General features: G+C 45.5%; 1 protein-coding gene and 1 long non-coding RNA gene across 5 annotated transcripts in view; one reads left to right on the top strand and one right to left on the bottom strand.

Moving 5' to 3' along the window:
* LOC101168560 (latent-transforming growth factor beta-binding protein 1) overlaps window positions 1-26,690 on the bottom strand; it is a 50,737-nt gene that overhangs the window by 19,893 nt on the left and 4,154 nt on the right. For 2 of the 4 annotated variants that reach the window (XM_023961386.1, XM_023961384.1), the window contains exons 2-16: window positions 22,964-23,034; window positions 21,832-22,339; window positions 20,098-20,285; window positions 17,522-17,707; window positions 9,977-10,231; window positions 9,339-9,415; window positions 7,317-7,520; window positions 6,804-6,906; window positions 4,901-4,960; window positions 4,208-4,330; window positions 1,799-1,975; window positions 1,476-1,574; window positions 1,016-1,306; window positions 725-844; window positions 221-352 (exon numbers count right to left, since the gene is read on the bottom strand). In XM_023961386.1, coding sequence (XP_023817154.1) covers window positions 221-352; window positions 725-844; window positions 1,016-1,306; window positions 1,476-1,574; window positions 1,799-1,975; window positions 4,208-4,330; window positions 4,901-4,960; window positions 6,804-6,906; window positions 7,317-7,520; window positions 9,339-9,415; window positions 9,977-10,231; window positions 17,522-17,707; window positions 20,098-20,285; window positions 21,832-22,339; window positions 22,964-23,034 — 2,594 coding nt within the window. The remainder of the gene's footprint in view (window positions 1-220; window positions 353-724; window positions 845-1,015; window positions 1,307-1,475; window positions 1,575-1,798; window positions 1,976-4,207; window positions 4,331-4,900; window positions 4,961-6,803; window positions 6,907-7,316; window positions 7,521-9,338; window positions 9,416-9,976; window positions 10,232-17,521; window positions 17,708-20,097; window positions 20,286-21,831; window positions 22,340-22,963; window positions 23,035-26,690) is intronic. The other 2 variants (XM_023961385.1, XM_023961387.1) reach the window with 2 other exon arrangements.
* The window catches only part of LOC111948413, a 7,246-nt gene continuing 3,575 nt past the window's right edge, over window positions 23,020-26,690 (top strand). The window contains exons 1-2 of the long non-coding RNA XR_002874405.1: window positions 23,020-25,056; window positions 25,152-25,237. This is a non-coding gene — a long non-coding RNA (uncharacterized LOC111948413). The remainder of the gene's footprint in view (window positions 25,057-25,151; window positions 25,238-26,690) is intronic.

Here is a 26,690-nt window from a genome sequence, read left to right as displayed (position 1 = left end):
TCTATGTTTTTGTACAATTACTGGCGTGACGCCCGTTCAGACAACTGTGTTGTGATATTGGGCTATAAAAAATAAAAAAGAATTGAATTGATACTGTCCACACAGTCCACATAGTCACTTCAGATACAAAAAAATAGTAAAATATTTCCAAAGAATGGAGAAATCTGACAAACCAGCAACTAAAAATAAGAGACAGAAGTTTAATTTGATGTCGCCTCACCCTGACAGGTCGTCCGTTGAGGACCATGTTCGTACCCCGACTCACACAAACAGGAGTGTTTCCCACCAGGTAGATCCAGACAGTGGCCACGCCCACACACACCTGGTCTGGTCTCACAGACACCTTTGAGTGCTGCATACACACACACACATAAGTTACTCGTCTGCATAGAGGTTGAAATTGGTCTATACCAGAGGTGGGCACTGAGGGCCGCATTCCTGCATGTTTTCCAGCATACCCTGCTCTGGCATGTTCTAATTGGCTGGACACACCTGAACCAGGTAATCAGCCATGAGTAGGGCAAGATTATTGGCTGGACACACCTGAACCAGGTAATCAGCCATGAGTAGGGCAAGACTATCTGGAAATCATGCAGACACACCGGCCCTCGAGGCCTGGAATTGCCCACCCCTGGTCTATACAGTCTAAAACAGAACCTCCTGCAGAGAAGATGCCAGAATCCTCTGGATCTGGTCTTCACCACGTTCATCTGCTGGTACTCACGCTGGACTCTGGCGGGTCGCGCTGTGGGGTTTGCAGGGTTTTTGGGCAGGACCGCAGGAGGGAAAAGATCTCCTCCAGATGGGAACTGACTGGGTTGGGACCTGAAGGAGGGCTGACTGCCTGCAGGGAACCAAAACAACAAACTTTAAGCGACCAGAGTCTGGACAGTGAAGTTTGATTCAGAAGGTTTTGATGAACACCTTCTTTAGCACTGTCATCCATCATTTAACCACATCATAGAGGAATTAAAAAAAAGCTTCCAAATCAGAACAGAAATTCTGATCCACTTACCTTGAGTTCCTCCAGATGGAGACTGAGGTCTTGCCTGAGCTAACTGTGACACACTAGAACCAGGTTGTGTCTGTTGGACTGCTGGTTTTCCCTGCAGAACTATGGCTCCACCACTAGCAGGCTGTCTAGGAGAACCGGCTGTTGGGCGGGGCTCTGGCCGGGGGCGGATCTCCAAATGTGGTGGACTGGGTCTGGCGCCAAAGGATGAAAAGCTGGAGGAGGTCGTTCCCGAGGAAGAAGGTTTCTGCTGGGAGATGGAGGTTCTGCTGCTGCTGGACCCGGATTCTGTACCTTGACACGAGGACGAAGGTGGGAGTAAGCGGGTTAGGTCTGTATGAGCCACGACAAGACCCAACTGAGAACTCTGATCACAACCAGTGAATTCAAATCATGAGATCCTGATGTTCCTCTGTCCACCTCAGGCCAAACACTGAAGAACAAGCAGGTTATGAGTCTGTACCTGTGGGGTCCAGGTGCTCTGAGACTCTCTGGGTGACTTGAAGGGTGGAGGCGGAGTAGTGGTACCCCGGACCAGCGGGACAGATCTCCTTAAAGGACACTAGAAACGGACATTTGAGCAAAAATGTCTGAAACCATTTGCTGGAAGACAAAACTGCATGTGGAGCAAAAAAGTCTGGATGGGAGTCCGTTTGCGTTCTTACTGAAGAGAATCACACCAGAGTTCATCTGCAAGAGTGAACTTCCTCTTGTCGTTTGTGCTTAGAACCCCTGAATCTCTTTCATGCTCAAACATCTGACTGGCTGGTGATGGAATCCACCCACCTGAACCGAAGTGAGGACACCTCTGGCAGTCTGCGCCCCAGGCTTTGCCGACCCGACTGCAGCAGCAGATCTGCTTGGTGATGTTCCGGGCGATAGGCAAAGAGCAGGAGGACGGCCCCCGGCCCTGATCCAGAACCCGGTAGCACTGACCCTTCTCCTCTGAGATCACACTGTGGGCTGAGGAGGAAACACGACGTTATGACGGACGGAGACGGACAGGAGACGACGAAACGCTTCATGCAGGACCAGAACATGCTGCAGAGTTCAGACAACATCAACACAACAGGAAGCAGGAAGCTGAAGGAACAGCACAGACAGAGCAAACACAGTGATGGACTTGGTCAGAAACATTTTACGTACATTTATGACTGACTCCGTTTAAAGCAAAGGGTTTGTTTCCATCCAGCTCTCAAACCCGATTCGATGCAGCTTCAAATAGGGTTTTCCCCCTAAACGGCACGTTTGAGGACTGAAGCAAATTTCCAGTGACTGAAATCATCTGAAGGTCAAAACAATTTATAAAAAGAAGGAAGATTCATCCCAAAAACCTGATATTAGCTGCAGATGCTGTTTTGACAGGAAGCCAAACATTTTCTAAAGCTAACAGGAGCAGAAATCCTCTAAAGAAACCAACAGTCCTCATTTCTAATCAGCGCAGAAGCTGCAAGACTGAACAAGCAAAAGAGCCACGAGTCTGCAGATGTATGAAAAGTCTGGATGGTCCTTTGGCTAAAGCTTTTCTAAAGCTCTCACAGCTTTTATTTGAAAGATCTGAAACCGTTCTATTGAGCAGGGGAATCATGTTCCAAACCCATAAAAGTGACAGAACCCATCAGGAGTCTGCTGATGCAGGCTGGAGAACGCTGAAGACAAGCATCAGCAGAGAAACATCAATGGTCTGCAGGTTTTCCAGCTTTTAAAACAAATCCCTGGTTGGCTCTGATGAAGACTGTCACCCTCATCCTCTCTCAGCACGTCCAGCTCCTCAACCCCTCACAGACATCTCAGGCTGTTCTGCAGTCCAGGAAAGACCCTCAGTCTCCTTTCCTACCATGTTTGGCTGCATTTCTAGCAGAAGCAGGTTAAGGGAGAGGAAGGTGGGGCCAGCAGGGGGCGCTGCAGACAAGAATGGAGAAAAGCTCAGTAACAAGCTTCAGCCGCAGACCGGAAGAAGAAAACCCGACGTAGCGTTACTGAACCGGGTGAAGCAGATTAGACGACAGCATCCTCTTCCTCGTCCACAGAATGCTGCTGTGAATAACTGACACCAGTCAGGCTTCAGGAAAACCTCAAACTTGCTCTGATGGATCCAGATTTTAGGGAAACCGTGAAGATAGGTACAACTCATAAAAGTCAGTTTTCCAACATCTTGATGGAGGGAAACATGCGTGAAGGTTGATGTTCACGGCACCTATTAAGGTTATTGAAGCTCTTTACATCCAAGCTCAGAGGGGCTCAGAGTTTTCCTCATTTCCTTTTTTGCAAACTAAAAGTTTATTTCTGATTCTAATTCGATTTTTCAAAGAAGATTCAGAAACTGTCATTTTATTTTTATTGAATCTTTAGTTTACACTTTTTAGCTTTAGTACCTTTATTTATATATATTTCAGGGACATTGGATTACAGAGTGCACTAAGTAAAACAAGCCATGTAATGGCATATGACTACACTACCCAGAATGCCTGATGACCAAGCAGCAGGACGATTGGTCAGAGGGTTTGATGGGAAGTTTTTCGAGTGAAGTGTGTTCTTCTTCGTTTTCTCCTCTTTTACCTGCAAAACTCAGCTTTTGCAGGGAGGAAAACACGACAGAAATAAAACTTTTTTGACAATAATGCTCAAAGTTGTACAGCTGTAGCACCAAATAAACACAATACTTTCACTTTTTCAGTTTATCATGTAAAAGTACAGCATGTATCACCAGGGATTAGTGCTGATTATTTGGATTTTATCTGGTGCTTGAACCAGATAAGTGAAGTTCAGACAAAATTTTGACTGAAGCTCCGCCCACCCTTACAACCACACCCATTCTGATATGAGCCCATTCGCTACTGCTGGAAAGGTAAAATGATTGGCTAGAATTAAGAATGTTTCCTTTTTTCTATTTTGATGAAAGAACTGAGCACATTTTTCTCAACATCGTCTGGTTTTTAGACAAAAATGAGGACAACCTACAGAAGGTTGAAGAACATCTGAACTTTGTCCACAAAAGTGAGAGCGGTGGAAATAGACTTTACTGCTTTCATGTACCGGTTAGGAGGCTCCTGCGTGACCGCTGACAGCTTGGACAGACCCTTCACGGGTTGGACCATCACAGCAGCTTCAGACGGGTTCCTGAAGCCCTGACAGGTGTCTCTTATTCCTCCTGGCATTCCTCCAGCATGCGTGCGACGTGTTGGCGTTACTTACAAATGCAGACTCCGTGAGTAGCGTCCAGGATGAACCCCACTCTACACACACAGCTATAGCTCCCCCTGGTGTTCACACAGATGCCGTTCTCACACAGCCCCGGCTGGAGGCACTCATTCACATCTACACACATCAACACACCAGCAGTGAACGTAGATCGGACTCAGAGAGCCACAGAACCAGAACCGTACACACAGAACTGAGTCTTTTAGTTCACCTCATTTCTGGTTTGATCTGGACTTTCAAACATCTGAAGTTCTGATCCAGTTACATAAAAAAATACTGAATCAACGTGGCAAACAGGAAGTTAGCGGTTTCATTTTTGAGGTTACAGCTTCATCAGAGGATGTGGAAAAAGTCAATGTGCTTCCACACATGCAGATGAACCCGTCCACGGGTTTGTTCTTCACTCAGTTCAGTCCAGAACCTCCAGATTTCTCTGTCTCACCTGGGATGAGCTCACCAAGACGGCGTCATTGGACTCACGTGTCCCTAAGCTCGTCCCAGAAGCGCCGTGTTTACAAAGGTAATCGGTAACGTTTGCATCAGTTACTGACATTAATTACAAAATTTGTTTCAAAGAAATCTGGTGAGCATTATCAGACCCGGAAGGGTAAAGACATCACTGTTGCTATGACGACATCGCTTAAGTTCATGTCTTCAGATAGGAAGGAAAGCTGACGTAGAACTTACCGACACACTGCGTTCCGTTGACGCGCCCAAAGCCAGCAGGGCAGCTGCTGTTGCTTTGACCTGACCACAAGGGGGACGAGAGGAAACCAAGTCTTCGGTCAGATGGCGCTGGTTTCTACAACAGTTTTATGGAGGGATATTTCTGCCACTATGTTGCACACAAAACTGTCTAAGTTGCAAATGATAATATTAAATATTTGCTTTTGAATTATTTTTTATTTTGCTTTCAATTTTTTTTGCTTTCAAAAACGTTTTTTGTATGTTTTCGCGTGCGTTGTGTCAAATCTCGCTTTTGTCTTATCTTTGAATTTGCTGACCTCTCTGAGCGCGACCTAGCATGATCAAACTCCCACTATTGCCACAGCCAAAAAGGTTTTCCCATGCGTTTTTTCCTGTCTTTGATTTTGCTGAGTTAAGTTTCTGTTTAGCGTGACAAAGCTGCCATCAAACAGCAGCTGATTGGTCCAGATTCTAACCAATCAGGTGTCTCTGTCTCATATTGACGGTGCTTGGAGGCAGACATGGACTTTGGACTTTGTGTCGGTTCTATTCGTATGGGATTCTGCCGTTTTCAATCATTCTGGCCCGTTTCTCTCAGAGTAAAACCCAGAAAGGAGCAGCAAAGCAGCTAAGATCAAACCAAGTTTTGTATTTATTTATGTCAGTGTAGTGACATAACGTGTTTAAAATGTCTGCAGCAGAAAAAAAATGTCCGAGCTCCGACTAATGATTGGTTAGAATCTGGACCAATCAGCTGCTGTTTGATGGCAGCTTTGTCACGCTAAACAGAAACTTAACTCAGCAAAATCAAAGATAGGAAAAAAGTGGGATGACACACAACGCATGCAAAAACATGTGTTTTGCAAACACAAAAAAAGTTTTAGGATGCAAAAAAAATTTGAAAGCAAAAAAAATAAAATAATTGAAAAGCAAAATAAAAAGTAGTTGAAAATCAAATATTTGATATTTTCATTTGCTACTTAGAAAGAGTTTTGATACTAAATGCAGATGGGGGGTGACAGCTCCTATGTGATCATGGACTGCATGACAGACAGGTGAGCTGTAAGGTTACATGACTCAAGCAGTTCCTGAACCCTGACTTTGGACAACAATGCTGAGAGGCCGTTCTTAAAGAGGTCCTAGAACCAGACTGGTTGGTATGTTAATGCTAACTTGCTGGTTGAATGAGCCCCCTAGTGGTTACTTACTGAACTGACCAGACTCCAGTCAGGATCAGTAATCCTAAAGTAACATGTATGACATGTTTGATTTTATCCTCACTCAAGTAAAAATGCTTTTTTTTCATTCCTCAGACTTCAGGATTTCCACAGATTTGAAAGCTTAGTGGATCTTTTTTCCGTGTGTTGGTTTACCTGCAAATGTGGGGACCGTGTGACTTTGAGTGTATTCTGGGGACTCGCTCTCCTGACAGCTTTACAAAATATCCAGTTATAAGAACAGGAAACAGTGCTGTGCACATCACAGATGTGATGTCATATCTGATGACGGATGTTTTCATTATTTAATTATGACTTTGACCTCCGTTCAGTTGTCTTTGGTGTTTTGGGGTTTATTTAAATTAAAATAGATAATAATGGTGATATTTAAGACAAAATGTGTGCATTTCTAAAATTGCAATGATAAATTATCAAAAACAAATTATTATTGTTAAAAAAACTTAATATTTGAAATTTTGAACAAAAAGCATTAACATTTATTGTAATTGAACAAATACTGTTGTAATTTTCTGCACTTTGTAGTTATTGTGCTTTAATTATGTAGAAATTAAAATGTGTGATATGAGGTCAAGTATACAAATTGTGCAAGCAGAACCTCTAATCAGTCAAGATTTTATCATTTTCAGGAGTTCTCGAAGTGTTCCAGGTCACACAAGAGTTTGTACCTGCGTTCTTTGGGCAGAGGACGCAGTCCGTGAGGCCCCACGCCTTCCCCATCCCAGAGCAGCACACGTCCCTGCTTCTCAGGCCAGGAAGTGGGGAACTGCACTGCTCTCACGCAGAAACACACAAATGTCACCAAAATGTAACACGCGAAAACAAACCATTAATAACAACAACAAAAACAATTCATTTCTACTTTAGTGAGAATTGTAATTCAAGTCCATTATACCAACAACACCTGAGAGTTTTTGAAAGACTTTGTAAAAGTTTAGTTTCAGAAACGGTGGTGTCCAAAGCTGAGATGTGTTGGTGAAGGTTTCATTCATCCAGGTGACGTTGTCTTGAAGTGGAGTGGATCTTTTAAGTCCACTTGCCATGACTCAACTTCAAGACAACGGTCATATGCCTCACCTTAACCATTTACCAAATTCAAAGTGACCTGTCAGGTGCTTTTACTTTAAATGGCATGTAAAGGCGTCTGGTCAACCCTCCTCTTCCTCTCTGGCTCCTCTCACCTGTCCGTCTCTGACTTCTCGGAAACAGTATTTGAAGCCGGAGTGCTGGGTGTAGGTACCGCCCCCCCTCACTGTCTGGGCCTGCACCCCGCTGCTTCCTGTAGAAGGCGGAGCTGTGCTCAGGTCTGGAGATGGTGCCGGGGCGCCCGCTGATCCAGAGGAGAAGGAGGAAAGGGCTCTCTGTGTGGGACCGGATCCCGACACCTGGATCGACATGACAACAAACTGAGAAATGCAAGTGACAACTTCCAGAAAGCAGGAGATGGTCTGCTCAACACAAACGTGCAGGAAGAAGAGAAAAAAACAATAAATGTCTGTTCTGCTGTTATTCATCCCAAATAAATCAAGTCTGTAACTTTCCACTTTGATCCAGATCATTCAGTGAGGTCACATTATCCCAACTACATTTTATCATAAAGTTGCTGGTTTAATTCCTGCTCTGAGCATGAACCTGAATCAGAAAAATGCCACAAGAACATGTTAAAAACATTTTTATTCATCAGAGTGACTCTTTGAACTGACAGGATTGGGTCTTCATTTGTCAGATTCATGCGTACAGATCTCCTTCAACAGGAACAGGCAGCCCTGTTTGCTTACAGTGACACATCTATTGGCTGATTTGGAAAAAGGACACTTTGAGGAATCTGTACATTTCCCTTAATGCATCACTGAAGCTTTTGGCCATTCACATGCAAGAACAGAGCTAACTTCATCCCATTAACACAAAAATTGTCATGTATCTTAGGCTGTGTCCAAATTCCCACCCTAACTACTAAAAACTACATAGTGTGGCACCATGTGGTGCTCTGTATTTTAAAAGCAATTCGGAAACTAAGCTCACCACTTTTTCTTTTCTTCCTTTTTTTTAAACGGGAAATATGACATCACTGAGCGTTTTAATGCAACTATTTATGAATACACTGTGTTTTGATAATGAAAATGTTGATGGCTTTTAAAAAAATACAGTTAAATATATATCTTTTTTTGCCAAAATTGTTCAAAGGCAATGCATTGTGGTCTTTATTCACCAATCTAGTGAGCATTGAGACAAACGGGTTTTTTCCAGAGATTTCTGGGAAATTTCCAGGGTACAGGATTTTGGAATTGTGAATCCGGACAGCACTACAAAATGGCAAACGCACTATATAGTGCACTTTATAGTGATGGGATTTGGACACAGCTGATTTTCAGCTTAGTGGAGCCTCGGCCGATTGGAGCCTCGGCCTATTGGAGCCTCGGCCGATTGGAGCCTCGGCCGATTGGAGCCTCGGCCGATTGGAGCCTCGGCCGATTGGAGCCTCGGCCGATTGACTCCACTTGGTTGCCTCCCTTCTTGAGAAGCTACAGGCCTTCAGTTGGAGTTGGATCGTCTCCACCTCTACCTTGTTGCTGAGACGTTGAGGTCCTGCCCATTGCTCTGAGTCTGACCTGCTTGTTATGTCCCTCCACAGAGATTCTTCCCTCCGGTGCTGACCTGTTTACCTTTCCCTGGAGTATATTTTTTTTTGGGGGGGGGGGGGGGGGGGGGGGGGGGATTGTGGATCCTATATTTGCCTGTGGATTTCCAAGGTGGAAAGGAGTGATGGAAACAAAGGAAATTTCTGCCCCACTGTCTGTGGTCTGGCCTCTAGTAATCCTTCACCGTCCCTCACCTTTTACTGCTGCCTCCACGATCATTACCCCCCACAAGAAAGTAAGTGTCTTCACTAAGTGCTTGGTCAAAGTCACACGTCTTCTTTCTCACATAGAGGTTGCTGCTCCACCTGTGGGCCTGACTCTGTTGCTTCCAGATGCTGAATGATCCTGATCTGAGCCCCAAATATAAACCTTTTTGCTTGAGCCTGTCGTTCCTGGGATTTCTATATCCTAAACCTGACAAAAATTGTCCCAGACAGGAAAAAGATGATTTGACTGAACAGAGAGATGAGATGGAACTCTGGCTGGAATTGACAACTTTATTTTCCAAAAATGTGACCACAGAACATGTGACTATTCTTTAGCCAATCCACGGAGTGCTCTTACCTTTACCACCTGGTGAACCTTCACGCTGGCCTCAGGTGGGTGCTGCACTCTGACTTTCACCATGGAGGAGGCGGGGACTGAGCAGAGACGGTTGAAATAAGAAAATATTGTTTAAAATAGGGTTTCCAACATTAACTATGAAGTTTATAAACTATTTATACACTGAATAACAAAAAGTTACAGTTGTAAAGTGTAAAAGGATTAAAAACAACCCAGAAGAAGACGCTGCAAATGGTCTGAACAGACGACAAACATTTAGGTGCTGTTCCTGTAAAAACCTCTGTGTGTCTCTGAGCTCTTTTAAAAGTGATCTCTGTTGGTAGGTCTATGGTTCAAATCCCAGCCTGAGCAGCAGTTGTGCCATTTGACACCCAGTTCCATATTTTCATAAAGGGTAGAAGAATTCTGTGATTTGCTTTGGGGGAGAACATATGTAATGTGATGATAATGAGGTAAAAAAGTTAAACCCAAGAAATAAACTTCAGATAATTACAGATACCTAAAAAGTCACAAATGTTAGACACATAAAATAAGAGCTATATTTACAGAATGAGACATTTTGTTTCAACTGTCAAAAAAACAGAAAACTGACAAAATAATGGGAAGCTTTTAATAAACTGATCAGGGATGAGACTCACCGCCGGGCCGCTGGGCCTCCTGGTTTTGTCCAAGCGGCAGCAGAAACTCAGAGTGAGTCAGGTCCTGATTGGTCGTTGCAGCAGACAACAAGGCGGGCTTGATGATCTCGTTTATGGAGGAGGTCCTGCCTGCCGTAAAGTGGGCCTCTGGCGTGACGGGTATGTGGCAGAACTTTCCAGTGAAATTTGCCGGACAGAGGCAGCGATCCTGCTGTATACAGACCCCTCCATTCTTGCAGAGTAGAGGACACAGAACTGGAGGAGAGGGAAGGACACGCAGACAGTTCAGGATGTGGAAAGCATTCGCCGCTCCACCCTGGCCCCCGAGATCTACCACATCAGGTGATTCATGGTTGTAACTGAACACAGCAAATGAAGCTCAATAACAACAAGAAGATAAAACAAGGGAAGAAACAAGAAATTAACTCCGATCTAAAACACTTTTAGGAAAAATTATCAGGAATTATATTGATCTTTTAATATGCAGATGATACTGTCATGCATTTAAAACCTGATAAAATGCAGAACTGATTTTTTTTTTAATTTAGAAAGTAATAAATGATGGTCAGTTCATAAACTTAAATCCTTGTCCTTCCTAAATAAAATGTTAATTTTAGACAAGAAAACTTTTCTAAACATTTTAATTCAAGAAGTGAAAGAAGTTTGGGCTTTTTGAAGACCATTACAGCTCATTCTCTTTATAGACATTTCAAGACCCCAATGAGGCCTTTTTGATCGTCCAGTGTTTTGGTATTTTTCCTTCCACCTTCAGCTCCATGTGAGCATGTCCTGAACCCTCTTGTCTTCAGCTGTCTTCTGTCTGCACGCCCACATGTTGCTGCAGTTCTGCTGTAAATGGTAATATGGTTATCTCTGCGGGCGTCGCTCAGCAGATGGACCTCTTCAGCACAAGCGTAAACACTCGCAGAGTTTGGGTGGGGGTTTCCAAGGTAAAAGGAATTTTAAAAGATGAGTGATCTTCCATAAACAACCACTGATAAAGATAAACACGGAGAAAAGCTGAAACGTGAGAAATGTGTGGGATGGAGGCTCTGCTTTCACCTCCAGCACCAAAAACATTCTGGAGTTTTATACCAACACATTATCAGACCTTTTAAAAGTCAATTTCCATGAGTTTAGTACAAAATCATAAAATAATCAGAAAAGGAATCAAACTCAGAGGAGAAAAGAACTATTGGCAAACCTTGAGTTACTCCAGGATTAAGGAGGTTTGGAGCCTTAAAGCCTTTAGATTGGACAAGACTACCCAAAATCCGTCCTGGAGAGAGATTGTTTTCCAGTAAGTCCTGTAGCTGATGACCTGGTTCATCTGAAGGGCAACAATCTTTACAAAAGAACTAGGACTCAGTACCTACGGTCTAATAGAGGAATGCCCCTGAGATTAGGCAAAATCTTAGTTCTTTAGGTTTTTATTACCAATGCTGAAGGCCTCAGATACCTGTCAGTGATAAAGATTTGGAATGAGGAAAGTCATTTAACCAATCACATTTCATTTTTTGTTGGTGGGAACCAACAAAATGTCTCAAAGCTGTGCATTATCTGGATTCAGCACAGGAAGTCCTTCTAACAAACATGAATTTACTTCTTTTATACGTTTTTGATATTTACAGTGATGACCTCTGGTCTTATCACTTGACCATCATCTCACCTCAAAAAGATAATTTGGATGAAAATCATCAGTTTACAATAACTTCCTCATTCTACCATTTAGTTGTGTTTGCTGCCCTCTACAGGCCAAATAATGCAAGCTGCATGAAAACAAAATATTCCAGTTCAAATGACCAGATTTCTGCTAGAAAATCAACAAATGAAAGGAATCTGCAAACTTCCTGAGTCACGGTGGGCAGTACGGGCGGCTGCCCAGGGCGGCATTTCCAAGGGGATGCCAGCTAAGCGCTTGGGGGGAAAAAATCTTTGCCACTATGGTTTTCTATTATCTGTTAAATTATGGTGTTTGGAACGGCCTAAAACCTGCAAATTGGTGCCCCCCCCCCCCCCCCCCCCCCCCCCCCCGCTGCGCGCTCTCCTGTCTTTGAGAATATGCCGGAAAGGGTTTGTGTGATAAAAAGCGGGAGGAGTGGAGGGAATGAGTTAAGTTGTGCTCCTAAATTAATGGATATATGGGGTAGGAGGGTGGGACAATCTATTATATATATGATAGTCCTACTTTATATTTACTTTATCTTACAAGTTTTTTTGTACAGTTTTATAAGCTGTTCTACCAGTTTTTAAAATGTATGTATTTTTGGTTGATTTTTGGGTGAGATGGTCAAGTAGAAATAGGGAACCTAAAACGATGTGATCAATGTGTGCGTGTGTGTGGGGGGGGCACTCTGGAGGGGCGCTGGGGGGGGGTCTTGCCCAGGGAGTTAGTCAGTGTAGAACTGCCAATGACTTGAACTAAGTATGTATGAGTATAAAGGTGGAGCCAAATGACATGAACCCACAGCAACATGTCAACCATTGACTATATCAGAGAACTGGACTGAGCCACTTTGACGTCACCCAAATAAAATGCCTCATTTCCTGTTCCAACGAAAAAAAGAGAATTCAGTCACAATTTTTCCCCAATATGGACACTGCCATTTGGGGCCAGATGAGGTTCGTAGCCTAAGAAGTGGTTGATCTGAGTTAACGTTTCTATGGCAACTACTGGAGCTAATCAGGAATGAGCTTGTAGGAAATCCACACCCCTTCCACTGAAAACGGGCTCGGAAGAATCTGTTCATCAAACTTTGAGGTGGAGGTCAGTAAGCATACTTTCACTGAGGCATCTGATTGGTCAGCTTATTACTTGAATAACCTGCAATAAAGAAAAACTATAATGAAAAAAATGAGGCTTATCAAGAGGACAATGAAAAAAAGCATCTGATCCAGAACGCTTCTTCTCACCAATAGAATCCCTGAGTAACAGCTGTTTATTTCTCTGTAGAAGTCTATGGGACTTTGCAGACACTTCCTGTTTGGAACGCCAGGGAGGAAAGGGCTACTCAATCCAGTTCTCTTATACAGTCAATGGTATCAACACAAAAACACCTTTTTTTAACCACAACAAAGAATGAAGCTGGTAAACTTGTTCATGCACTGCAGTAGCGCCACCTACAGATTAATTCCACAAGTTATTTCTGTTTTGTTTTTCTAAAAATGATTAAATCAGGTTAAACCACTAGAACCGCAGCTTCCCTAGATATTATTTACGACAATCTTCAAATGGGACTTAAATGGCTTCAGACTGGTGCTTGCAGGTATGCTTGACAATCCAGGAGTTATTTTCCTGTTTTTTCTGTAGCTGTAGATTGTTGTAATGCAGTGAAAGTGAAGGAAAAACAGCTGTCATTGGGCTGGGGGTGACCCACAACCCCATGATGTCACTGCCCTCCCCCATCCTCCACAATAAGCCTCTTCTCTCTGTGTCTGTTTCAGTCCAGTCTTACCTCACTGCTCGTTTAAACATTCACACATCAGCAGCATAACGTCCTTGACACGTGCACGTATGTGTGTAGGTGTGCACGTGAAAGTGTGCATGTGTGTGACAATGTGTTTGTACATGTTTGTACATGCAAACTTGGATGTGTCTGCATGTGTGTGCATGTATGCATGTTTACGTGTGCAGATGTTTGTGTGCACGTGTTTGCATGTATGTAAGTGTGCACACCTTTGTGTGCACATGAGGGCATCTTTTATGTGCAGGTGTGTGTACAAACGTGTGGGTGGGTATGTATTTATGTGTGTGTGTGTGTGTGTGTGTGCGTGTGTTTGTGTCTGTTTTTTGGTGTTATGGGCCACATGCGCTTCAGTAAACATTGCGGGACTCTAACATGTGGGTCAGTAAAATCTGCTCTGAACTGACAGAAACGTGTTGAAGGTCTCAGTGAATGATGAATGAAAACCACATGTGCTGTGTTTCTTTTCTCCGTCTGCTGTGAAGCAAACCTGAAATCTGGTATTTGATGTCCATGTTTGTGCTTTTTTTTAAAGGAGCTGACTACGCACAATTCCAAAACGAGACTTTCTACATGCATGCAGAAAAAATTCTCCTGCAACTAAAACTTCTCCATCATTAAAGGTAAAAACCAAAGCTTATTGGTTTTTATTGGTGGAAATCCATCCATCCATTCATTTTTCAAACCTGCCTCATCTCATTTGGCGTTGCAGAGTTACTGGGGCCTATCCCAGCTCCTGTTGGGTGAAAGGGGGTTTCACCCTGGACGGTTCACCGGTCGGTCACAGAGTTCAAAAGCCTTTATAATTCAGTAAAAATCATCAAAAATCATGATTTTCAGATTCCATACTTTGGATTTCGCATTCAACTAACGAGGAGAAGCGTCGCTCCCACAGGAGGAGTTAGACCTCAGGTCTGGACAGAATAAGACTTCTTTGTGTTTTTCACAGAAAACCAAAGAGTGTGTTTGTTCCCAATTTCATGTTGGCTTCACAAACCGCTGTTTTCTGCTGGGGAGGGGGTTACAGGTATCTGCTAAACTAACTTCTTTCTTCTCTGGTCAACGCAGAAACATCTCTTCAACAGGAAGATTAAGGATCAGTTCAAACATTCAAGCCGAGAAGAACTAAAATCCAAAGAAGAGCAAAGAGGCTGGAACCTCGTTTTGGATGGTGATCAAGCAAAGTTTTCTGCTGTTTGTCCAAATGTTTGGGTGATGAGAAGTTCGTCTCCATGTTCATTTTTTGATTTGGAGTGTCCACAATCAGCATTACAAGAAAACAGCCTCCACCCTCTTATGTAAAAGGGCGGAAAATGACAACAGACTGTTCAGCAGTGTTTACTTCCCCATCATTTTCAGTGGCTTCATAAAGTCTCGGTTTGAATCATCTGCTTTCCACCAAAGCCCATAACATTCAGCCTTCATGACCTGAGAGTCCTCTGTGAATCTCTGGCAGCTCTGACCTGCTGCCAGCGCAGATGATTTACCTCACGCTGATCTGGGATCACTTGAGAAAAACAGAGATATTCACTGGCACAGGTTTAGAGGTTTGAGACCATCAACGGGCTGCAGGTCACATGACTCACATGCATGACAGCTTGTGTCCTGTTACCTGCTGGTTCAGATTGTGACCTGCTGGTTCAGATTGTGACCTGCTGGTTCAGATTAAGCTCCTTCAAGAACCAACGTTCTGTTTAAAAATATAAGTTCCTGCCCTTAATTTGAAAAGCCTCTTTAGAGAAGGTTTTAGTTTTCACCAGTCCAGTAAACAACAAACTGACTTCCCATTGATAAATCTTTTTCTCTGGGCACCACTACAACAGGCAGAACTGTGGTTCATCTTCGACACCTTCGTCTGGTCAAACTAATCCTGAAAACCTTTAAAGTCCAGAGACAAATGAATTGCCAAAACCAGCTGGTCCATCATATCGTAAAGGAGCGGTTCCTGCCCCATGAAACCCCAGAAGAAGCCTGACCTTCTCACCAAAGCAAAGCCTTGAGTTACCCGTTTACACTCGAGGGTCTCACAGCCATGAGAAAATCAAACGTCTGAAGAAAGCCCCCCCAGAACTGTGGCTGGACTCGGGGGCAGAGAGCCCAGTAATCCTGGGCAGACTTGGTTGAGGTGGTGGAGCATCTGCTCAACATTAGTGTCAGATATTTAGCAGTTGATTGTGTGTCGCCCCCTAAAACCTTTCAGCTGGGTTGTTTTCTCTGAATCTGCTCAGACACAGAGCTCTCAGTAAGTTCTCCTCCTCTGGATGGACCCAAATTCTACAGAAGACAAAGCTAAACCTCTGTGGAGACCGGCAGGACTAAAGCAGATGTGAAGACGGTGTTCTCAAACTTCAGTCCTTAAGGTTTCTTAGCACTATAGCACACCTGATCCAGGTTACTAGCAGCAGGTTAGGCTGGAACATCTGGAAGTGGAACAGTGGTTCTGCAGTTGCACATCCCTGTTCTGAGAGGATGTCTCAGACAAAATACCAACAGGACAAGGAAGAGACTCAAACCCATAAATATATAATTCAATAACTGGAACTGTACGGAAATCAGACAAACAAGAGGATCATCTGGACAACAGAGATACAGTTTTGAAGTTCAGTGTAACGTGAATTGCTGTTACGGTATCAAAAAGGAGTTTTTTTATGCTTCTGCTTAGAGAAATTCATCTTCACTTTATTTCACCGCTGAATTTTTCGCAACTCCTTCACTACAGAGCACAACTGGGTTTAAACTTAAAATATCCAAAACAGAACCATCACTAAAATCTTGGGAAACAAAACAACCAGAAATTGTTGGTAAGGAGTGGTTGGTCCAGGTGGATCTGAGTCATCGTTTCTATGGCAACCGCTCTCACCAGTCAGGATCAAGCTTGTTGGAAGGCCACGCCCCTACCACTTGAAAGCGGGCTACACGGAATGTATTAATTTTCTATTTTTGAATGTTGGGTGTGGGGGCCAGCAGGCTCCACCTACTTTTAATTGAGGCATCTGACTGGTCAGTTTATGACTTGAATAAAATGAACTACAGAAAAAAATATATCATGAAAAATAAAAATTATCAAGAACATGGGAAAAGAAGGTATCAGAGCAAGAATGTTTATTCTGACCAATAGAATGACTGAGTAACAGCTGTTTATTTCTCTATTGTAGTCTATGGGATTTTGGCTTCTCAGAACCAGCAGGGAGTTCCTCTTTGGAACACTGAGAGGGAGGGTCCACTCAGTCCGGTTCTCTTTTACAGTCGAGGTTTTTTTATATGCACGATGGGTTCGGTACATTGAACATCTGATTTGTTACATCTGATACAGTGATGTTTGCAGACGACTCAGTGGTTTTTCTCCAAAAGCTGCTGGTCTGCAGCAGTTTCTTCATTTTGTTCTGACACACGATCTGCAGGAATGTGGGTTTTTAGACTGTTGTTGGGTCATAAAAGTCAACGATCATCAAATAGATGAGACTCACAGGCAGAGCTGGCACTCAAGCTCTAAATTTTTGGTTCTGTTCTCAGAGGCGGACATGTTCTGTGATCGTTTCTGGACTGACTGAAGGTTCAGGAAACCAGTACGAGACTGACGATGACTGTGAACCCTTGTGTTTAAATTTGTCTGTAGGTTGAACAAATATCAAAACACAATACGTGTATGCTTCATTATGGATGTGTTCATGATCCCAGCTGGTCCGGCTGTCTTTGAAAGACTTTGTTACTTTTTGTCTCATTGATTAGATAAAGTCTTGAATACAAATTTGAGCTAAATTTCAAAGGTTGGATATTTGACCACCAGGAATCCGGTTCTAGATGTTCTTGCGGACTTGACGGCATCACAATGTAGCTACTTCACATCAAACAAGTTTTTTCTTGAAACAAGCAGCTGTTAAAGTTTTCAGAAGTGCTGAAACTTTACATAAAACTGTTGGAGGATCAACATTATGAAAAAGATCTTCATTTTTCGTGGCGTCCTGCTGGCCACAGATGGTGCTGCAGCCCGGTGACTCCTCACTAAAGCTGGACTCTAGCTGAGTTGGAACCTCTGACATGTTTTGTTTCTGTGGCGAGTTTCCTCCAAAGCTGAACTTACAGACTCTGAATCCCGGTCCATGAGAGCCGTCCCTCACGCCCGCTCCCCCTTCGCCGCTGCTGCTGCTGTACACAGTGGTGGCGTTGCCCCTCTCGCAGTGGTTGACACATCTGTCCTGGCTGCAGCGCACCTTGCAGATGGTCGGCGTGAACATGACCCGGATCCGGTCCCGTCCTCTCCCCCCTCCTGTTTGTCCATCAGCAGGCAGGATGAAGATGACGAGGGACAAAAAGCAGCAGAGCGGCAGCATGTTGAGAGCGGCAGTCGGTCGAGGTTCACTACATGGCAGAGAAACTCCCAACCGCTCTGCTTTCTGAGCTCTGTGCTGCAGTGAAAACAAGCATGCAGGAAAAAGGGTGGGAGAAAGCGACTTCCCCCTCCCTCCCCCTCCCCTCCCAGCCGGGTCGCTTTTCTCTGAACTCTCCAGAGCCAGAGAGAGCTGGAGAGATAATTGGAAGCAGTGTGCAGAACCGGGCTCCCCTCCAAACTAAATGTTTGGCAGGGATCGGGTCCATCATTCTCCGTGCAAGTCTCTGGTTCCTGCTCTGAGGCCCTGCAGCTCTGCATGGACATTCACGGGACGTCAGAGTGATGATGCAAGGCAGGTTTTGGGTTTCAGCGGCTTGTTTTCTCCTGACGGACTACAGAACGAGCGAACATGGCAAACCTCAAACCCTGTCAGGAACCTGTGACGCTCTGTCAAGGCGGCATGGGCCCCAGCGTGCAGCGCGACAGGTTAATGTGGTCATCGTAAACAAGACGCTGGAGAAACATCGCCTCATGAGCTCACACTCCTCCAAACACCTAATGTGTTTAATCTGAGGAATGTTTTCCAAATCTGCTGTTGCAAAACGTTCAGCTCCTCCAGGAGATCCCTGCTAGAACCTTTGCTGTTCCTCCCTTTTATGGTTTTTGAAATATTAGAAAATCTCCAAGTCATTCAAAGGCCGAATTTAAATTCATTCCCTACCCCTCCGGCCTCTCCCTACCTCTACATTTAGCCCTCCAAGCGGAGGGTTATGGAAAAGTAGTGTCTTCAGATCCAGACATTACTCCCGCTACGTTAGCGTGTAGCTGCCAGCGCTTGGAAAATACATAACAACATCAGTTTCAGTCCCTGTTCGAACCCGAGCACAGCTCCAAATACTGCTACAATTGGAGCAATGGGGAGGAGCCAGAGGGGTAGGGGGGGAATCTGGATTCGGCCAAAGACTTCGCTCTTCACATATTTTCCTCGTGGGGTTTAGCAAACCTGTTGGAAATAAAATAATGGAGTCCCTCAGGGCTCTGTCCTCGGACCCCTGTGCTTAATCTTGATGTTTCCTCTGCGCCACATGTCTTTCACATTATATTCTATGCATGTCTGATGTAACCATTCACTCAACTGAAGTTTGGCAGAGACTTTTTGGGACCCAGACTCGGCCCCCTCGTGGCTACATAGTTAGCTAAGCAGCACTAAGGGATTGATGAAGCTCATCGCACACCCCCGGGAATCGAACCCTTGTTTCTCATGTGCCGGTGAAACTAGTTTCTGACCCCCTGTGCAGCAGGGACGCTTCAGAACCTGTCAGGTTCCTCTCCTTTCAGTCTCTTGAAGGTTCCTGAGGTCATTTGTTCTCACAGCTGAACAATAACAGGAAGTGTTTGTGGGTCTAATCGCCGCCATCAGGCCGCTGCGTTAACGCTTATCTGGAGCCGGCAGTGAAAGCAGCCTGGCGGTTCCATGAACCCGCCACGGAAAACACATTCCAGCAGAAACCGTGAGCTCACAGACTCTCCTCAGCCTCGCTCACATTATTCCTCTTAAATGAACAATCTGTGTGCTCTGCTGTGGACGTCAGGCACTCAGATCCTGATAAAAGGCTGTTTTACTGACATCACAGGAATCCCGAAGAAGCACACCTGACCCCTGACCTCCACGAAGACGGCGGTCAGGGTGGAGCCTCAGCGCAGCACAAGCAAACATTTCCTGAGTTTACCAGAGAGAGAAAACTGCTTTTGGGTGACAGCAGCATCTACAGAGGGTTGTCTGCTGTCTGGTTCTGCTGTTTCATGTTGATTGTTGTCATGTTTTGGGAGAAGGATCCTCTCCACGGGGGGAGACCTTTCAAGCAGCCTCTGCTCCGTGGGCCTTCATAAGACCAGAGGAGAAGCTCTGCTGATCATCTGCTCAGAACTGAAGGACGCTGTCTTATATTTGTCTTCTGTCTTTCAAGGACGATATAAGACGACCTCACCGGGATGAATGCGCTGCAGGGACCCATCTTCTAAGGATAATCCCCGAAATGAAAAGATTAATTCACCTATGGATATATGATGCTATAGACTGTGTTGATTCCATTAAAATAACAAATTCTGCTTGTCAACAGTTATTTTTAATAAAATCTGCTGCTCCAAACATTTTAATTATTTAACTCAAACTTCTTCCTAAAGTGTGATTTGTTTCCAGTCTTCTCCATCCTGGGGTTCTAGTTGTTTGACAGCTGTTTCTGTGGTTTCAGCTCAAAGGTCCACGTGGGCGTGAACCATGGGGGGGGGGGTAATCTGCACAACACGAAGGAGTTACATGGACCCACCTGTGGGGGTGCTGATGGACTCCTGCCCCCGCTGGGAGAAGGTCTTGCGGCTGGAGTTTGAGGAGGTCAGACTGTGAAGCCTCCTTTTCTCCTTTGCGATGTGCTTCATCAGCAGCGTGGCCATGCCGCCTCCAGGTCCTCCGGGTCCGGAGGTCTTTCTCTGCAGCATCCACTGGACCTCCCTCAGACTGACAGACACAGACACCACCTCTATCAGGTCCACAGAAAACCCAACCTGAACAAACCCAAAGTTCTGCAGAGGAGGAAGGAGTGGACAAACATCATCAAACCCCAGAAGGGAGTCTTCTGCCTCTCCTGTTCTTGTGCTTCTCACAGCAGATCTACCATGTAAGGTCACCTCGTACCGTCCAACCTCAGGCGGGGACACATCTACAAGAAGGTTCTGGTTTGATGAAAAGCAGGCTCGCTTTAGCGCCAAGCCGATAAGTGGCACAGAGACGCGCTGCTGTCAACAAATCAGACGCTCGGCGTGACGGAGAACAGGCAGGCTGAGTTAGGAACATGGTCCAAGTGGACAGAACACAACGGTTTCATCTGCAGGGATCTGAGCATGTTCCAGAAGACGACGATTGAACCGAGCCTTCACCAGGTTTCTCTTTCTGTCATCTCGGTTCTGCTGGTCTTAAGCTGTGGACGCAGTGGAAACTGGAACCGGGGTTTGATGGGATTCCTGAAGGAAGTTCCTCCTGTTGTGTCTGATCAATCGTTGGGACCTCAGTACGGTTCCGGCCCGACATGCTGCTGAGCGGACCCTGATGGACCTACCACCAGATGGTGGCGTCGTCATCACACCCATGAGAGGAGTGACTCCTGCTTCTGATTGGTGGGTCTGATCAGGAGAATGCTGCCGGAGATTCCCGTTCTAAAGTCAAAAACCACACGACAGTCAGAAAGCTGTCGGACTATGAGTCTGACTGTTCATCCGGAGGGATCCTGCAGCAGAAGATCACAGATCCTGCGGGATCCACCGTGCAGGAACGACCAGACCGCGGACTCTACCAGCTCTCCTTTGACCTCCAGATGGATCCGAACGGACAAAAGTTAGGATGTCAATAAACGTCACAAAGAGAACAACCGTCCGACAGTGAAAGACCCACAATCCCCCCAACCTGGGGTTTGGGCTTGGGGGGGCGGGTGTGTGTGTGTGTGTGTGTGTCAGATCTCTGTCCCCAATCAGTCGTCCGTCTCAAAGCTTTATACATAAAACATGACTGACGGAACGCTGAATGAGAACCTTAGAGAAGCTGCTCTTCCCACAGGCCGTCCTGACCCCGGCTCTGACCTCTGACCTCCCTGCCCCGGAGCCCTCACGCCCACACAGGCAGGTCTTTGTTTGCGCGCAGAGCTGAAGCTTCTTGAAGAACCCGATCATCTCCTAAATGTGAGGGTGATTCACGAAGGGAGAGGAGCAGTGAAGGTAAGGAGGTGCACCGCGTGGGGAGGAGCGCCCCCAAGTGGAGCAAACAGGAAAGGAGACAACCAGAACTGAGTAAAAGGAGAAAGAAAGGCGAGTGAAAGGTGAAAGGGTGAGCCCCGCCTCCCTCCAGCAGTAGCTGGGATAGGCTCCAGCAACCCCGTGACCCCAGAAGGGACTCGGCGGGTTCAGAAGACGGATGGAGATGAGAGGACAGAGGAGTGAGCTTTGGATGTGAAGAAGGACAGAAGACAATCACACATGGGGGAGCAGACACTAGGAAGGAGGAGAGCCCAAACCTTGGTTTCTGTTTCACTTCTCTCCTCTTCTTCTCCTCCCACCTCCTCCTCCCTGCTGTTAGAACTCGGCCCCCATTTGGTCCAGGACTCAGTTTCTGCTCCAAGCGTTTAGGTCCAGATCTTCTCTCCTCTACTTTGGGGTGAAGACTGGCTTTTTCAGAAGAAGGACCTTCTCTGGTCAAACCCGGACCTCCTGAGGAGGTCTGGGTCTCCTCCGGACTCCCAAGCTTCTTGAGAACTCGCCCCCGCTTCTCTTTCCTGCCCAAAGCTGCAGCTCCTGAACTTCCTGACCTGACCGGGTCAGAACCGGTATCTTCTTCAGTGGCTCGGGTTAAAAGCCTCTTCACCTGTGAACCAGGTGTGGTGCCGGTCCGGGTGGGCGTGGCACGTGTTGGAGAGCGTGCAGCGGCGGAAAGCCGGCAGCGGTTCCCATGGAAACCTGGCCTGCACCACCAGGTGTTGGGTTGTCGGCATGACGTTCCGTTCCTGCAGGGAGGGGGGCACCGCGCTGCAGGCGAGAAGACACCGGGTCATCTCCAACATCTGCCGCTGTGACACGATGACGGCCAGAAGAACAGAACGGAACCAACAGTCTCACAGCTGTGGGGGGCCGCAGAGACCCCTAAGGGACACATTTCTTTGGGGGTTGAGGGTTGTTTTTATGTTTAGTTGTAGGATGGGATGTTCTCAGAAATTTACAGTTAAAAATCACTTCAAAGTGGGAAAAAAAAAGACGCTTTTATCCTGAAAAAGCCCCTCTTTCTGTTTCCTAAGGATTCAAATTACTTTTTTACCGGAAGACTTTAATTAGAGCAGCTTCATTTTTACTGCTAGCATCAGTTCTTTGAATCTGCTTTTATTTTGAAGAGAACGATTGCAGCTTCAGATTCTGATAGACGTGTTTGATGTTTCAAAATAAAGCTTGAGTTTCTAGAGGCTGCAGGAAAACCGCTGCAGACATGCAAACGTCAGTGTATGAAGTAATCAGAGTATCACCTGACAGACTTCAGAACACAAACAGGAGCTGGCTCCAGAATGCATCAGACGACCAACAGCTGACATCAAACCAGACGGAACTGCAACAGAACCGTCTTCAGAAGCGTTCAAACACAGAATCTGACATTCAACGCACCTTTGATGCATTTCCTGGTTTGAGTCGACAGACTCCACCTGATGCAACATGGAGGTCCGGGGACGTGAGGCCTGCAGGAGCAGAACCCGGGTTAGTCTTTAGTCCATCAGTGGAACGTTCAGTCAAAGCAGACGCGCAGTGACGTCTTTACAGGTTCAGGAGAGTCGAACTACTGAAAAATGTGTTAATTTACTGAAAAAAGTGACGTTCTGGAAGCGGTAACTTCCTTTACCCACATGAAAAAGCAGAGGAGCTGTGGCTCTGTGGCTTTGGGGTTCTAACCTGTGACCCTAGAGCAAGGAACCAAAGCCATGTCGCTCCTAAGAAACCTGAAAATCTGTGTGGAGCGTCCGGTAATCATGTAAAGCTCAGAGAGCCGGGTGGGCTTGATGAAGAAGAGCTGATCGTTCCGTGAGGTGATGAAGATCGTTCAGAAACAACTTTCTGCCCTTTGATGGACGGACGAACGCTTCAGCATCATCTGAGACTGTTGTCCCTGACCCTGAAGACCGCTGGACCCAGCTTTCCTGTCAGACCTTCAGCTTCTGTCTGTCAGAACCACGGACTCGTCCTTTTTGGACCAACAGCTTTAGAGTCATTCCGGTGGGAAAACCTGAATTTCCTCCTTTGATCCTTCATTTTTCAGCTTAATGTTTTTGTCTGTTTCCTGTCAATCACCTTCTAAAACAGCGAATCAAAGGGAGAAACTCTCAGAATCGGGAAAATCCAGTGAAGCTTACCCAAAATGGGGAAGAATACCCATCAAACCACTGCACCTCCTAGATTACGTTCATTCAAAACAAAAAACATCCCTGAATTTTTTTTTCATTGATCGAAATAAATTCAGGCGCCAATTGGGTTAAATTTAAAGTTCTATTTGTTTTACTCGTTTCTATCAATCTGTGAAAACAGTGAACCTCTATATAGAATCACTGATAGTTATTCAGTAAGTAACTAATTACTTCCATTACAGAGTAATTCCGTTACTTAGTAACTGTTTGGAATAAGTGGTGGGTAAATATTGACTTTTTTTAGAATAAGGTTTCCCAGCATTGCTGATAAACACTAACTGAAGCCTGTCCTGGTGCTTCCATCAGCTGGGATGGGTGACGGGTCCCAAACCCCCCAGAAGAACCGAAGCCGGAGGGACTTCAGGGTTACTGAAGACCACTGAAGGTTGATGCGACATGAAGGTCACTAAACACCGACAATGAAAGCAGCAGAAGAAAGATGAAGGGAATCCAACGGCAGGCTGCTCAGCTCGGAGGTCTTCCACCGTCTCCATCAGAGGTCCTGCTCCGCCGTGTCCTCCTGATGAAACATCCCAGCAGGTTTCTGCAGGCTGCAGGACTTTGTGAGTTCACAGACAAACCCAAGACCCCCCAATACCCACCACCATGACGGGCAAATGACGGCCGAGTGCGACTTCACAGCTGCGTGCAACAGGAAGTGTGTGAGAAACGAGTCGACCAGAGTCAAACAGCAACTTCCTGCAGAAGTTCCTAAATCCACAGGGAGCAGAGGGCAGGTGAACCCCCCCAGTGGACCCAGCTTGGGCATGGACCCCCCCCCCCCTCTGGGTGCAGGATTTTAGCATTACTCACACTGTACTGCTCATATTGTGGCAGCAGAGGCCCCCCTGACTGTATCCAAACACAGCTTTGGCAGAACTGGACCTGTGTACACACAGACCGGATCACAGTTACCAACACCAGGCCAACCGGAGCGGGTCACACGGTCTCTGCAGGTTCACCAGAGGGTCTGTCAGACTCTCAGGGGTTTTCAGTCACGAGCTCAGAGGGAGAAAAGTCCCTCTGTTCCACCTAATCCGGAGGGAAATGCTGGCTCTCTGCTCCCATAAGCTGGAGGTGAAGTCCTCTGGAAGTCATATGTCTGGTTTCAAACGAGTACAAATGGTTTAAAGACCAGGATCTGTGCCTCTGAGCGGGTCAGAGACGCCACAATGGACCTGAGAGGTTCAACAAACTGAAGAAGTCTTTCCAGAACATTCTTGGTTCCTGAAACCTTCAGATGACTGCAGCCTGACATCCTCCACCATCCGGTCTGAGTGCAGATGCCCTCCCATCCAGCAGGTGGCATTGTGCTCTCTTTCTATTGGTCTAGCATCCTCCAAAACATCACACAAAATGACAAAGTGATCATACTTCCTCTCCTTTGGTCTATTTAGAGTCCCAGGTTGTAAATCCCTCCCCAGCAGATCCGTACAACACCAGAATCCTCTGAACCGAGATCCAGTCAGTGACGTGCGGTCAGGTGAGGCAAGTTGTCATAATTGTGATAAAACAGGAAAAGGTAAATTAAGTAAAGATTATTTTACACTGATCTGTGTTCAATATACAATTTCAGTTAACTCAACATGTTTTCCACAGTTTCTGAGGTTAAAATTGCCTACGTTGAGTGTTGCGTGATCACAGCCGGAGTGTAATCTCCTGGTGAGGCTCTGAAGCGCTGGGCCTCATGTCTGACGGCGGGACTCAGTGTTAACAGAGACGTGCGCTGAAAACACTGCTAAAGGCCCCCAGAAAAGGATGTAGGTGAGGCAAGCCTCGCCAGCAGGGGGCAGACGTGAGCTGACAGCTGCTTTGTAGCTACTCTGCTGCCATAGAAACAGACAGAGGACGTCTGAGAGAGCGAGAAACTCATAAATAAAGGAAAATAAGAAAGACTTTCCGACAGATCATAGAGCTTTTTAAGGAGAAGGATCGATGGACAAACTCACAGAGTAAGGCCAAACATGTTTTTCAATGTTTGTGATTTAAAAATAACATGGAAAGTATAAAAAATGGAAGTAAAATCATTTATTTTATGTATATGATAATTTTCACAGACAATAATAACTGATTAAAGCTCCAGAATTTGAAGTTGGAAAAATACCAGAAATAGTTCCTGAGGGTCAAATGTGTGCTGAACACATCTGTATACTTTATTTTGTTTACAGTATATATGAATAATTTATACACAAGAAGAGTGTTCTATCCAAGTCTATAAAAGAAACATTCTCTGTAGGACTAATATGTTCTTGTGTGTATTTTATAAACTGTTAGCTGCTGTTGGATGAATGTTGAAATATTTAGTTCTTTCATTTTAAATCTGACTCCAGAGGATTCAGTGCCTCACCAGCCATCAACCTCACCGCACGCCACTGGATCCAGTCCACCTCTGCAAGCCGGCCTCAGCCCGGTTCACATGACCGCGTCCAAGAACAGAACAGAACAGAACCATCCAACTAAATGTTCCTCTATGTTCACCTGGATGAAGATCCTAAAACACACATGAGATTATTATCTCATGATCCAGAGGATTAAAAACTGCAGATTCTTCCTGCTGTTTGGAGAACGCATCACTTTCTCCATCCAACATCCAATATCCATCATCCATCCATCCATCCATCATCCAACATCCATCCATTCATCCATCCATCCATCCATCCATCCATCCATCATCCAACATCCATCCATTCATCCATCCATCCATCCATCATCCAACATCCATCCATCCATCCATCAATCCATCCATCATCCAACATCCATCCATCCATCCATCATCCATCCATCCATCCATCCATGCATCCATCCATCCATCATCCAACATCCATCCATCCATCATCCAACATCCATCCATCCATCCATCATCCATCCATGCATCCATCCATCCATCCATCCATGCATCCATCCATCCATCCATCATCCAACATCCATCCATCCAT

This window comes from Oryzias latipes, chromosome 13, assembly GCF_002234675.1.
Source record: "Oryzias latipes chromosome 13, ASM223467v1".
Taxonomy (NCBI): domain Eukaryota; kingdom Metazoa; phylum Chordata; class Actinopteri; order Beloniformes; family Adrianichthyidae; genus Oryzias; species Oryzias latipes.
The sequence above is the reverse complement of the archived record's forward strand: the minus strand, read 5'-3'. Positions and strand labels throughout refer to the sequence as shown.